Source organism: Ambystoma mexicanum, chromosome 11 (assembly GCF_040938575.1).
Source record: "Ambystoma mexicanum isolate Mex_15411 chromosome 11, UKY_AmexF1_1, whole genome shotgun sequence".
NCBI classification, from domain to species: domain Eukaryota; kingdom Metazoa; phylum Chordata; class Amphibia; order Caudata; family Ambystomatidae; genus Ambystoma; species Ambystoma mexicanum.
The window spans coordinates 1,376,260,375-1,376,274,291 of NC_090934.1; the positions used below are offsets into that span (position 1 = coordinate 1,376,260,375).

Below are 13,917 nucleotides of genomic sequence, written 5' to 3' on the forward strand. Positions count from 1 at the left end.
CCTCCAGGAGCGATGGTCTAGGTGGTCCACTCTAGATGAAATTTCCACCATGCAGTTGCTTAATTCTTGTTTGATTTCAGACATGAAGATTGTAGGTCTTCCTTCATGGCTAGTTGTCCCCCAGCAGGGAGTGGAGAAGAGGGTTGTGTCTTTGTCATCTGCAGTTTCTTTCCTTTATCAACTGGCTGGAGTAGGGGCAGCGTTGTAACATCTGCGTTCTGTTGGGGTTTCGCTTGTTTTGACATGGCCAATCCGTGGTCGAGGCAAGCTCCCCTTGCATTGGTTGAGACATGAGGCAGGCAGTTCCGATGGCGCTTAAGCAAGCATTTGGGTCTTCCAACTGGGTGGATGCTATGGAGTGGGTAATTAGTGTCTGCTCCCTTCCCACTGCCACATGGGTTATAGGTTATTGTTGATCTTTGGTATTGTTGCTCATTGGTTGGGGACTCCCTCAGCACCTCCGCCAGCATGCATATAGGTGTGCTACCTGGGCTCACCCACCTAGGAAGAGTGCAGTTGTTTCTTCTGGGTGAATTACCCTATTGTCCCTGGTGGAGTGCAAGGGCATGGGGAGGTTGCTGACCGGGATCCAGACCACCAGGGCGCTGGATGCGTCATCATTCCAGGTGCCCCCTTGCCTGCAGAAATCGAGTTCTGAGTGTGTTCCTCACTTGATTCTGCCGCCGCGCTCTCAGCCCCGAAGTCGAACGCGAGGCGGGTAAAGAAACAGCTCTTCCCTCAGCTCCCTTTTCAGTTCTCAGTTCTTCCCAGATTGCGAGCTGCCAGCCGCTAGGTAAGGGGGGGGGGGGCCTCTCATCGCCAAATGGGTCTTTAATGTTTCTGCAGCTTTTCCCGGCTGTGGGATTCCTCCTCATTCCCACCTCCCCGCAGTCACTCGCACATTGCAGTGTCTCCCCATTGCTTCAGGGGTTATATTCCCTAAAGGGGTGCATCGGGGAGGGAAGCCGAGAGCAAGCGAATTCGTAAATCCTGCAGTCGGCTGCCTCTTTGCCTGGGCTCCGCTGCGGGTCCAGCAGCACTATTGTAGTTATGAAGATCTTAGCTTCCTGTGTCGCTGCTCGTTACACTTGCTCCCCCACTCTTCAGGAGCAATGTCTGAGCTTTCCCGGCATCTGTGAAGCATCGGGACCGGCAATTATCTTCAAAAGCCCGGGCTTCACACAGAGGCTACCATAGAAAGGTCCACATCGCTGACGCTTAAAGTCACACCCCCCTATTTTTTAAAGTTGGGAGTAAACTGATTTTTTAGGGAGTAAATATATATGTTCATAAGGCAGTAAAATATGTTGTAACTGTGAATGTTGAAATAATTATTCCTTTGCACCTAGTTATTCATACACATTAAAAGATACATGTTTACTTCTACCCATCAGTCAGTAATAATAGTAGTTTCTTCCTGTGGTACTAGGTGCACTACAGGTCCAAACATATCCATGGAGTCGTGTGGGTGAAAGGAGTGGCACAAAGTCCTACATGTTTGTTTTTTATTTTTGTTGGGGGGTTTTGTACTCCCTATTTTTATTTTTTGGGAGCATATGCCTATTTTTAGGAAGTAAAAGTTGCTGTTACACCCCTTATCTGTATGGCTTTTTAGACCCAAGTCTAAGTTTGTTACCAATGATTCCGAGATCCCTTCAGAGATCATATCCTTTGAAAAGATGATATTAAGAGAATTACAAACAATTTTGGAAAACTGTAACCTGGCACGACACAGCAACCTATCCGGGGAGGAAGAAGACGCACTGAGGACACTGGCGGGTAATAAAGACCTGGTTATTAAGCCCGCCAACAAGGGCGGGGGGATTGCCCTGATAGACAACTACATGATGTGCTGCAATATGGTTGGGACCTTAGTGGAGAACGAGGGACATTACTCCAAATTGAGAATAGCCCTGACAGAACAGAGGAGGTCAGAGATAGTGGAACTCTGAACAAGGTGCAGCAGATGGCTTCCTTACAAGAAAAGAAGCAGATGTGTTGATCCCCAGAGAATGCAGAGTACCTACGATATATGCTCTCCCCAAAATGCACAAAACTACCACCAATCTGCTGGGGAGACTGAAAGTGTTACTTTGTGGCTCCATTTTGGAACCAATTGGTCAATACACAGACACATTCTTGCAACCCTTAGCGATCAATACCAGATCATACCTGAGAGATTCCACATCCTTTAATAACTTCAAAAGGAATTTGTTTTGAACCCACAAACAACTTCCTGGTTATGCTTGACATTGCTACATTATATACCAATATTGCGCAGAATGAAGCTCTTAGGGTCATGTGGAATAGATTAGATGACACACCTCTGCCGCAAATGATCCAGACCAACTTCATCATTGCTCTATTTGAAATCGCTCTCTGTAATAACTTTTTTTGTCTCTGACACAACATTGTTTTATCAAAAGCAAGGCACTGCTATGGGTGCTTCATTTGCCCCGAGATTGGCCAAAATTTTTATGGCAGAATTTAAAGAACTATTTGTCTTCAACAATAACCTTTACTCAGCCAGCATTGTTCAGTGGCATCATTTCATAGATTACATTATTTTCATCTAGGGAGGTGAGGAAACAGGGCTCATGGAGTTTGTGAACTGGCTGGATCAATGCCATTCTGGCTTGACGTTCACAAGCAATTATAGCAGACTGCAAATACCATTCTTGGGCCTGACTCTAAGCCAAAGAGAGGGGATCATTAACATCAACCTTTTCTGGAAACCCACGGACAGAAACGCGCTTCTACTTTACGTGAGCCAACATACTAGGAATTTACACAAAAGCCTCCCCTATGGGCAATTTCTTAGATTAAGGCGCAACTGCACATATCTGGGCGATTTCATGGACTATGCACAGGAACCTGGCAGAGAGATGAGGACGGCATGGCTTTCCCTGCAAGATTGTGTAATGCGCCGCAAAAAGGACCAGTTTCACTGACCGAGAGGCTTTGTTGACTCCCAAAGAACCCGTTGAAGCCATAGACAGATACCACTTTTTCACCCCTAACAAACCAAATACGTAAATTGGTGAAAAAATACTGGTGATTAGTTACTTCAACAGGATGCACAGGATGTACATTGCAGATGCCACCATTTGCACTCAAACAGGGCCCCAAAATTAGGGACAGACTGGTTCATTCAAGATTTCGATCAAGAGAGCACAGGCCACTCTCACCACGGATGGACAGGTGCCCAAGACGAGGGTTGCAGGAAATTTCCCCTGCAACAACTGCGCAGCTTGCACCTTCACCAAGAAAAGCACCATTTTTGTACACCAACAGATAAACTGGATGCTCCACCGGTTCACCAATTGCAACTCCAAAAATTTGATCTATGCCATCTTACACCCCTGCGACGTGCTGTATGTGGGCATGACCACGAGAAAGGTTGGGACTCGGATCAGGGGACACAGAAGTAGGATAATAAATAACACTGCCAATGAACCTTTGGTGCAACATTGCCACGAACACAATCCTAACAGAACAATCTCACGAACGGAGCGGCATGAGTGCCCTTCTCCACACAGAGGTGACCACTGACTTTTATCAATGTAGTCAATGTTTTACAAATGTGGCCAGTGTATCCCTGTATTTTATTTCTGCAGACATGCTTGTAATTAGCTCTCCACCTGTACATGACCCACAGGAATTCTCACCTACATTCTCCTGTGATCTGTTCTTCTTGGGTGCCCGCTGCATTACTAGACCGTGGGCCCCTTTTCATTAAACAAGTAGGTTTGCTGCTTTTGGGTGACAAAATTGTAGCTGAAAGGTTTGCGGCTGAAAAAACTGTAGATGAAAATACAAAATGTTCGAAAGAATACATTACCCACTCCCACCCACCCCCATACCTCTTACTTACCTTGCGGCGGCACACAGCAAAGTGTGCCGCCGACTCGCTGTGTCCCTGCACGCCTGTTCCCATTCACTAATGTGATCGGGAACCGGCACTGCAGGGTCCTTTACTGTTATTCTTCTTTTATTTATGCAAGTGGCTACAGGGAACACCCCTGTAGCCCCCACTGCCTTTGTTCACTATAATGCCCCTGAATGGGGGAATTGGTCGAGATTCTCAGCCGTGCAAACCGTCTTATGGCCAAAATTTGGCCACATCTCCCATTCAGCAATGTATCTTCTGTCATTTTGGACTTTTGTGGTTTGCCTTGACAGTGGTTCTCCTTGCAGCGTGATCCTGTATCCGCAAGGCAAACAGGTGAGCTTGGCACCATTGGTGCACCACTAGGCACTCACCCTTACACCCTGGCTACTTGCATGCGGTGGCACAGCCTAGCAGATTCTACATGTGTGTCTCACATGGATCACAACCTAGTGGAAATGGGTCGGTCCCACCCGGCCTTTACTTGGGGCATATGGTGGTGGACGACCTATGGTTGTGGGGACAGGAGAGTGCAGACTGACACTTGACTATTCTATCCAACCCTTCAGAGCATTCGAACCAATGCTCGTTACAATCACTCAGACCTTTCTTTAACTTTGCTTTTTGACAGATACTACTGATCAATCTTATGACCAGCTTCCAAGCTATGCTCTTACCTTGAAGAAGGCCCCATGTGACCTACACAGTCACCATCATCTTGATTGATGAAACTAGAGTTGACAGCAGTCAACTAGCTTTGTTTCTACATGACTAGGCCTCCTACATGCGCATGAGCATGGTTTTTTATAATTATAGAGGCGTAGGCGTTATGCTCATTCACAAAGTACGTTCTACAGAGTAATGACGCAGTGTGTTCATGATTAACATTGCTTACTGGATTTGTATAACCGATGAAAGGAGATGATTTAACCAGTCTCCAATTAACCTTTTTCGTGACATTGTTTTGTTTAATTTTCATCAATTGCAGTTTTCTTTGATTTCGTCTTAGTCATATGTATCAGTACGAATGAGAGTATAGTTGTTTGAATGTTGGTTGTATGCAGTACCTCTCACAAGACCAATTATAGATCCTGCAAGGGAAAGGGAGGTGGAATAACCAGAATTGTTGTAATCAATCAATGAAGTACTTTGTCCCCTATGTCCCCTATTTATGAATGTACTTTGACTATATATTAAGTCTCGATTTTATATCGCACTTTATGGAATACATGTCACATTTGATGAATATTGAGTAGTGTTCCACATTTTATTCTAAAGACTATGTACCTTATTAAATAATTGAATATAAGAACAGGGGCCCTTCCTTCCTCTTCCTGCTTACCAGAAGCAGGCTTGTCCTTATGGGATACCCTGTGGGAGACCCGCCAGTCAGCTGCAATGGCCAACCTCTTTGGATACATCTCCTTAGAGTCAGCCAAATGCTGCTTAAGCTTAGGGGAACATGAGGCAAAAATATGGTCAAGCATAACCAAATGAATCGTGCACGGTGGTAACCTTATAACCTTCTACCCAACCAGTCAAAATCTTCAGGGATTCAGTTACATATGTGGCCCAAGTACTACCTACTTTATTTTAGTACTCTCTGAATCTTTGAAGTATTGGCCAGCAGTTTTCGAAAACTTTAAGATGAGAGTCTGCTTAAATTTTGCAAAGTCGTTTTTGTCAGCCTTGACATTTCCACAATAGCACTGCAGCCAGAGTAGGGTAGTCGACGGAGCAACAATGCAATCTTGTCAGAATCCACTACTTCTTGTAATTCACATGCATACTCAAACACAGTCAGCCAAGCCATAATGTCATTTTTCTCAAACCCAGTGAGCAGATCTTTATGACACCTAGGATGTGAGGAGAGGCCAGAACCATTACCAGGCCCTCTAAAGGAGCTATTATCAGACTGAATCTTGGCAAGCTCCAATTGATGTTCTCTCTCTCCTTCTGTTTCTCCACCTACTCCATCTCCAGCTTAGCCATGCTGAACTCAAGCTCTTTCTCTCAGAGTCTAAGCTTTTGTCTCTTAACTTGCAGCATTATCCTCTGCCTCAGAGGAAACAGATGAAACATGGGACAGAACATCATCCTCCTCCTCATCCTCTCTCTCTATGATGGCAGCAAAAGCCACATCATTGCTGTTACTGGGAGCAGCCTCAGCACCTTCTGCACTATCATAAGAGGGGAGAGGTACAATCCTACTTTCTTGCCAATCTACAATTGTTTAGATTAGTTTAGTTTTAGTACCAGAGGTAGACCTACACCTCTCAGCGCACAGCCTTCCTAACGTTTCAGATCTGGAAACACTTAAAGTAATAGCAGTGACTGTTTCAATATTATACGTTTAGTAAGTGGTTAACAGTTATTAGTTATCAAAGGTCACTGTATTACAGTGTAACTATAATGCAGGGTAGAGAGTGAGTTGGACTCTAGATATGAACACTCCTGTGCAGAGCTCACTTATTTAGTCTTACGATCTGGATATACTTGTACAAGGTCACAGGTGGGTAGAGGTGAACCCATACCTCTAGTAGGGTATATGTAGACAGCCCTGGTTACCTCGCAGTTTAATATTTTCAGTGAGTCTTATGTATAAATGGACTCTCACGCTCAGTGCATTTATTTTTTGTTTCGACCCGAGGGGTCCTTATCAAGGCAAGGATTGAAATGTAGATCCCTCACTCTTCGACGTAACGGGACCGAGAAAAAAGCATCTAACAACAATAGACCCAGGTCTGGGAGAAACATTTCCATACTCATACCCCATGAGGTTCATCTTGGGGCAATTTCCCCCTCTACATTTCAATGCTTGCCTTGATAAGCACCCCTCGGGGTCGAAACACGTGTCGGATGACCACCAATAGACCATGTGTCTATACTAAAATAAATTTCCCTCGAGAAAAATGTATACATAAGACTCACTGAAAATATTAAAATGCGAGGTAACTATAATTCAGGTACTACACCTCACTGCTGTAGACAAGTTTGGCAGAAAGGATTTCTAAACTCTGGCCTGGTGGACAGATGTTTAGGAGGCCACCCTTGTCAGATGAACAGGGAACACTTCTGAGAAGATCGCCAGACCAATTCAAGGAAGCTTGGAGAGCAGTCAAGGCTAAATCTCAGGAAGAGTGAGGGTTGTTCGGGGAGTTTTCCCAAAGTCCTCTGGAAGGTAGGACTTCACAAAACTATCCTAGTGGTTTGTAGATCCCCAACTCTTAGTATCAGTCGGTACTACTGCTGGAACATTGGCAGTGTGGCAGAGCAGTCAGGCTCATCGTGAGGGGAAGATGCGAGCTGTAGGTAAGTACATTGTACCTAGTTACTAATGCACATCAAAGAAACACATACATATATATTAAAATATAGATTATATTTACACAAGATTCACTTTAAAATACTTAGCACAATAAACCAAAACACTTAGGAATACTTTTCAAAGGCCACTGCTTAGTTTGCAGCTGCTTGCGGTTACATTTGTTACAGTTTTTTACAGCAATTACAGTTTATTGTATTATCAGGAATATCGCGCACTCGCGAATCTTAAAAGAAATACGGTAAAGACCTTTACTCTGCATACACATATAAGATAGTGACTTCTTCGAAGGAAAATAGTTGGTTAGTGTTAGACTAGCAAGGCTTAAGCTTCTAGAGGCAAATTCATGGCACTGCAAGTTAGCTAGTTCCAAAACGCAACCCTAGTTAAAGGTAGTTCAAGAGATTAAAGTCTTGACAAGCAGCACAATATGAAAAACTCCCGTGGATGCTTTCAAGTCTCTGGTCTTTACGATGTAGCAAGATTAAACCACCGTCATAGACCCTCTTAAGGACTCACTAAAGGGACACGAGCAGTGGCTTGAGTCAGAGATAAGAGGGGGTTACCCTGGACACCGATATGTGCACTCCAACGCTCTGGAGCAACTTCACAGACAAATAGCTTTCTCCCCACAGTACCTTAGGTTAGAAGAAAAGATTGTGGGTGGATTATCCTCGATATGGCGGTGCTGGAACTCGACCTCAATGGACACAATGGACGGGATCTCTCAGCAGCAGTCTCGAGGGAGGACCTCTGGCACGGCTTTCAGCAACTTCTCTGGTTACTGTGCGGTTTTGGCAACTTTTCTGCAGCACCAACGAAGGACACGATTCGCCCAGTCAATCTTGTTCGCTTCTTACAGTCCCACACTCTGCTGAGTGAGTCTGGAGAAGTTGGATCATGTCTCTGGAGTGCACCTGAGGGCTCAAAGACTTGGAGGAATTTGGCCTTTCCACGATGATGCACTCGGAATGGACAGCAGGTCTTCTGGTAGTGGGGTTTCCCAGCTCTGGAAAGTCACAGGAGATGGCTCAAATTAAAGTTAGTCTTGGGACTGGTTGTTCCCACCTGTCAAAGGGAAAGAGTGGTCCTCTTCGGAACTCCTCTGTCGCACAGAAAACGGGGTCAGGACAGGAGTGGTCGATTAACGGTGTTGCAAAAGGTCTGCAGGCGTCTCTGGTAGTCTTCTTCTTCAGCTACTTCAGTTTCTAGTGGTCGACTTGCCTTTCACCTCAGGAGCTTCACCTTTTATACAGTTCCAGAACACTCCTCTGCAAACTCTCTTAGCAATTTAAGGAAAGGGGCAGATGGCTGTCCAATCAGGACAGTCAGACCCCCAGTGGGAGCTGGTTCCTTTCAGGCACTCAGTCAAAGGGCAGGGGAGTGAAAAACTCCTCCCCCACTTCCTGCCTGCCTAGACACACTGGAGCCTAGGTGGGGACATCCAAGGGTTCCCGCCAAAAGACAAAAGACACAGACACAGACACACACACACCTCCCCTCCCCCTCCCCACCCAGGACAGTAGAAGGGCTGACAAAGAATCACGCTAGTAATGGGGAAAAAAAGAAAGGAGACACCAAGTTAATACTTGGGTGACCCTATTGTGATTAACAGGGTTATGGACATAGTCTGAGGTAGAAAATGCACACAATAGTTGGTAGACCACGTCCACTGTCACCAGCCATAACTAGGAGATTGTCTGTGTGACATAAGAGTCACAGGAGCAGAGAGAAGGGGATACTAAGTATCCCCTTGGCCCTCCACAGAAGGTGGTGGGTGCTAATGGTCTGTGGCATTCTCAGACTATAAAGTTTTAGGAGAAATACAAAGTATCGTTCTATCCTTGAGAACTGCAGTTACTTTAGGATATAGAAAAAAATCTCAAGGGAGGACCGTAAGGGTCCCCAGCAACACTGCCCATAAGGAGCTGTGTATTGCAATAGTAAAATACATATGCCTTAAAAAGAGATATGGAGGAAAGTAGACTCCATAGGACAGTAAAACACAAGGAACAGAGTTCCGAAAAGACAGAACCCATAAGAATAAATGAGTGGAAAAATGGCTCCAGTCATTCAGGATTAAATAAAAAGGTCCAGAAGTCAAGCAGAACGTCCTGGGGGTCTCACTAGGAGAGGGGATGAAGCATAAACATGATGCATCTCCCTAACAAGGGTGTTCAGTGGCCTACAATGAGCACACACTGTGAAACACCAAGAATTACAATTAGACAGGAATATACAAAAATATACTATTTATAATAGGCCCAATAATCAAAACAAATGAATTAACTCAACCAATACTTGTAAGGGAAAAAGATGGATAACCTTTATAGCACAGGCAAACTTTAGGAGCCTTGGGCTCAATGTTCGATGCATGCGTAAAAGTGCCCAGTCGTGCGTAAAAGCCACAAAGTACCTTTTTAGGAACCTGGAAAAAGTTAGGGAATGAATTCTGAAGGGGTGAAACAAGTTCCAAGAGACAGTAGGGGATCCGCTGCGATGAACAAAGCTGTTCTCGACTTTCAGACGGCTTTTGGAAGTGGGGGCTACCCAAGCCAAAAAGAAAACCACAATTGATCCTCTATGTGTAAAAGCGTACGGATGAACAAACGGCTAACGGTAAGTGACTTCACTACTCACCGCTCTTAGCTCGGTTTTGGTCCAAACTTGGCAGTTCTGGAGGTGGTCGACAGAGGTTCGATTTCCCACTCTTGGTTCGGCTTCTAGGTGCACAAGGGCTGCGGGTGCAGATACAGGTCCGGTATGGAACAGGAGCTGTAAATCTTGATTCGGGTGATGAAGGAAGAAAACACAGATGCAGATGGTCTCAGAGCACAGGAAGGAGCGCAGGAAACCCGCCTTCAGAGACCGTCACTGTCGGACTCTTGTGATCTCACGCAGTCTCTTATCTCGTGACTCAAATGTGCTAGGACAATGAAATTCGGTAGAGGGATGCTTTACAGGGCAAATTAGGAATCCCCAAAGTCTGGAGCAAAAACTCAAAACAGCAACGCTCATGCACGGTAACCCAAGTTAGATCTGGACAGTCCACTGGTTGGCCCAGGGACACTTACGAACAGGCTCACTTGCAGGGCAACCAGGAGGCATCGAGAGTGATTAGTCTCACCACTCCAAAGGTTCAAAGCACTGTCACAGCTCTTCGGAGATCAAGCATAAAGCTGGGCTCCACCAGGGTGCCAACCTTCTCCTGCATGTCTCAGGATCGTCCTTTGTTCTGCTCAGCTCTTCTGTATACTTGGCTCTGCCTGCAGGTCAGTGCTCCACTGTAAAAAGTCAGGTCAGGATACTGTAACAAAAGCAAAATGTTTGGGGGGAGTGAAAGTTGCTTTTAGAGAAACCTTTCCTAACAGCACACTGCAGGACAAAGACCAAGGCAGTTTCAGTCCCCCACTTCCTGTCCTTTCAGTCACTCATGAAAGCCTTTGCAAGCTTTCCAAGTAAAACTCGCCAAAGACGAAAGACTCATCAAGCTCACCTCCACCCAGCTAGGTAGAAGAAGGCTCAACAAAGGACATGTCATCAAGAGTTGGCAAGAAGGTACAGTCACTATTTTAGGGGAATTGTGTCCTCTGTCACAGCTGCGAAGGAAGCCTACAAAATATGTTCACAGAAAGTGGTAGAAAATATCCACAGGCAGTCAGATGAACTTGCCACTGTAACTAGAAAGTTACAGTATAAGTGGAAAAAGGGATACATGGTGTCCCCCAGCACTTCACATAAGGTGAGGTATCCTGATTCCACAAAATGAAAAGTATGCACTGGCCTGATGTTCCCACAGAACAGTAAAAAGGGAAGCTCAAGGAGCTTGCTTCCCAGCAACACTGCACAGAAAGTGCTGTGTGCTGCAATAATAAATTGCAGATGCCATAAAAGTTGGAGGAAAGCATAACTCCAAGAATCTACAACAAAAATGGTTGCAATGGGTCGCAAAGGTAGAATAAAATACTTAGTGTGGAAAAAAAGGGCCCCACTCACTCAGAAAACTCTGATATAAAACAAGAGTACAGCAAAAAGCGCTAGGGGACTCACAGGTGGAGAGAATGTCACTGAAAATAGAAAAATTTAGATCGTAAATAAACAGGTGTCCGGTCAAAGGTTCGAATCCAAAAGGGTCGTATGCCACAGGGTCAAGTCAATAGGACCTAAAACAAAAAGGTCACATTTTTTTAAAAAAATATATATTTTTGTTGGGTTTCCGTATTTTTCCGTTTCCGTTTTACACAAAAAAGGGGTGTTGCGGGGGGGGACCCCCTGCCCCAAAAATTCGCCCTATTGTATTTCGATCCTTTTGATTTGATCCTTTGACCTATAACCAAATAAACAACATTACAAAGTATACAATGAATCTGGGGTGCTCCGACCCCGGCTAATGAAGGTGGAGGGAGTGTGGATCACCTCAGGAAAAAGGGTGACATCTTGCAAAGGGAAAAGAGCAGTTTGGGTGGAGGGCTGGTAGCCTACAACAGAGGGGGCTGAAGACAAATTTGAGAATTGAGTGGGAAAACTCAACAGGTGAAAGGGAGGGCGGGTGAATCAGAATATGAGCTTAGGAAAAAATGAAAAGATGTACTGGGAGCTGGCATGCATTGGGAAAGAGTTTACCACCTGCGACTGTGCATAAGCACTCTATATCAATGATTGAGTAGGATTTCTGCTGATCAAGGAATGTTCCCTTTAATATGAAGACTCCACATGTAAGCCCAGGAGTCTATATGAAGGAGAATTGGGTGTACCAATACAAAAGGTTCAATATTTGCATAGTAAATAATGTCAACATTCAAAGTACTTACTTAGTTTCACGGTTAACAGCAGGTGTAGGCAGGATTTTTTTCTTTTCTTCCTCTTTAACAGCTTGGGTTATATCTGGGGATGAGTAGGAGCGCTTCAGCTTAGACACATCTCTGTCAATCTCAGTAGAAGCCTGAGGCTTGGCTTTATGGGTCGGGGGTGTAGAGGGAGGAGTCGAGGTAGAGCTCATTTCAGGAATATACATATGAACCGTGTGTGTCGGGGAGTGGTAGTAACGGTATGTTCCAGTTACTGTATCAAGAAACTAGAGAAATGCAAAAACACGTTCTTAAAATCTAATACTAAATTTCACTTTCACCTACATTAGTACAAGCACATGTAATGAGCACTTTACACTGAAGGAAACCAAACCAGAGGATAGTCTAAAAACTCAAAAAAACGTTAACAAACCATTCCAATGAATATCTAAAAGAAATGCTACATGGCACGTAATGCCATCTTCTATTTCCCTGGATAAGAGGTTACAATTCATCTAAAGCCTGTCTTACCTTGCAATTAATGGCATTTAATAAAGTCATCTAGAATTGCCAAGCGCAAATTCTAAATAAGGCACCATTACGTTATACCCACAGCCACGATTACCAAATTAAATCTACTTCATGGCATCTATAATTGATCATGAGTAAAATTACAAATAGTTATAGAACAATTCCTTTGATTGATTTTCCTTTATTTTTATAACATGCATAATTGCATTTTAATTTTGTAGAACATTGCTTACCTTCACCCAGCCAGGCATTCCTGGTAAAGTTCTTCCAGTCTCCTCACTTCGGGCTCTCATCAAAGTGTCTCTCTTGAAGGACAAAAACATGTAATCATTTCAACTTTACATGGTGGCCGCTAACTGTCCACATGAAAAATAGGCTGTCAAGGCACAATGCGCGTTATTAATATGCACTCATTCATGTAAGGGCGGTAAATGTTCAATTCAGTATATTGGACTTCCTTGGTAAACTTCAACCTATGGTAATTAAGCCGATTTCTAAAAAGGTCACTGGAGCACCTTCAAAGGGTAATAATTTGTTAGACCAATAATGTCAAAACCCCAAAAAGGCCAGGATTTGCTACTAGCATTAAAAAATAGTCAAACCCGATGTCAAAATTTCCAGGTAGAGGATATCATAAATAAACTATAAGGCAAGTAAAACTAAGCCAACATTTAAGGTTGGTGAGGGTTTAAGAGGGCCAGCAACGCCAAGCACTCAAAGCAATTTTGGTCCATTGCTGAGGCTAGCTGTAAGTGGCCTTCTACAACCTTTCATGTGTTTTTGACTGTGTGGATAGGAAGATTGTACGAGACATCCTACAGCTTCATGGTTTATCCAAACCGGCTTTTGGGTGCACTGAGTGCACTGCACAGGGAAGCTATTGCCTGCATCAGAATTGGGCCCCGGGTGACCTGTAAGCTTCCCTTTCTTCTAAAAAGGTGTTAGACGGGTTTCTTAACACATCTTTTGTTTAATCTTTACTTAATTATTTTCTGCCCTCAACAGAAGATGTTAATGTATTAATGGGTTGCAGAATATCGCTGTTACCATAAGCAGATGACATGGTTCTCATCACTTGAAACATCACTTGAAACCTCTCAGGCCTTTCAAGAACTAACTAAAATACACAGAAGAACAAGTTACTCACCAACTGGTTACGTTCTTTCGATTGGATGTTCCTCCAACGTATTCCTCATCTTAGATGTATTCCATCCAGCTATGCTGCTCTACAGAAAGAAATTTCGGCAGAGGGCGCCATGCGTCAATGTCGTTGAGTCGATGGTCCCTTGTTGGCCTCAGTTCTGTTTCCCCCCCCCTTTTTTTTTTCTTTGATCTTGTACTGTGTAGATTGTGCCAGCAGACAGGTATCAGCCTTGCGAGATTCG

The 13,917-nt window shown here is 44.3% G+C and overlaps 1 protein-coding gene across 2 annotated transcripts in view; it reads right to left on the minus strand.

The window, feature by feature from the left end:
- Positions 1 to 13,917, minus strand: part of USP8 (ubiquitin specific peptidase 8) — a 1,053,131-nt gene that overhangs the window by 362,629 nt on the left and 676,585 nt on the right. For both annotated transcript variants that reach the window (XM_069624966.1, XM_069624967.1), the window contains 2 exons: positions 12,766 to 12,837; positions 12,026 to 12,288 (listed from right to left, as the gene is read on the minus strand). In XM_069624966.1, coding sequence (XP_069481067.1) covers positions 12,026 to 12,288; positions 12,766 to 12,837 — 335 coding nt within the window. The remainder of the gene's footprint in view (positions 1 to 12,025; positions 12,289 to 12,765; positions 12,838 to 13,917) is intronic.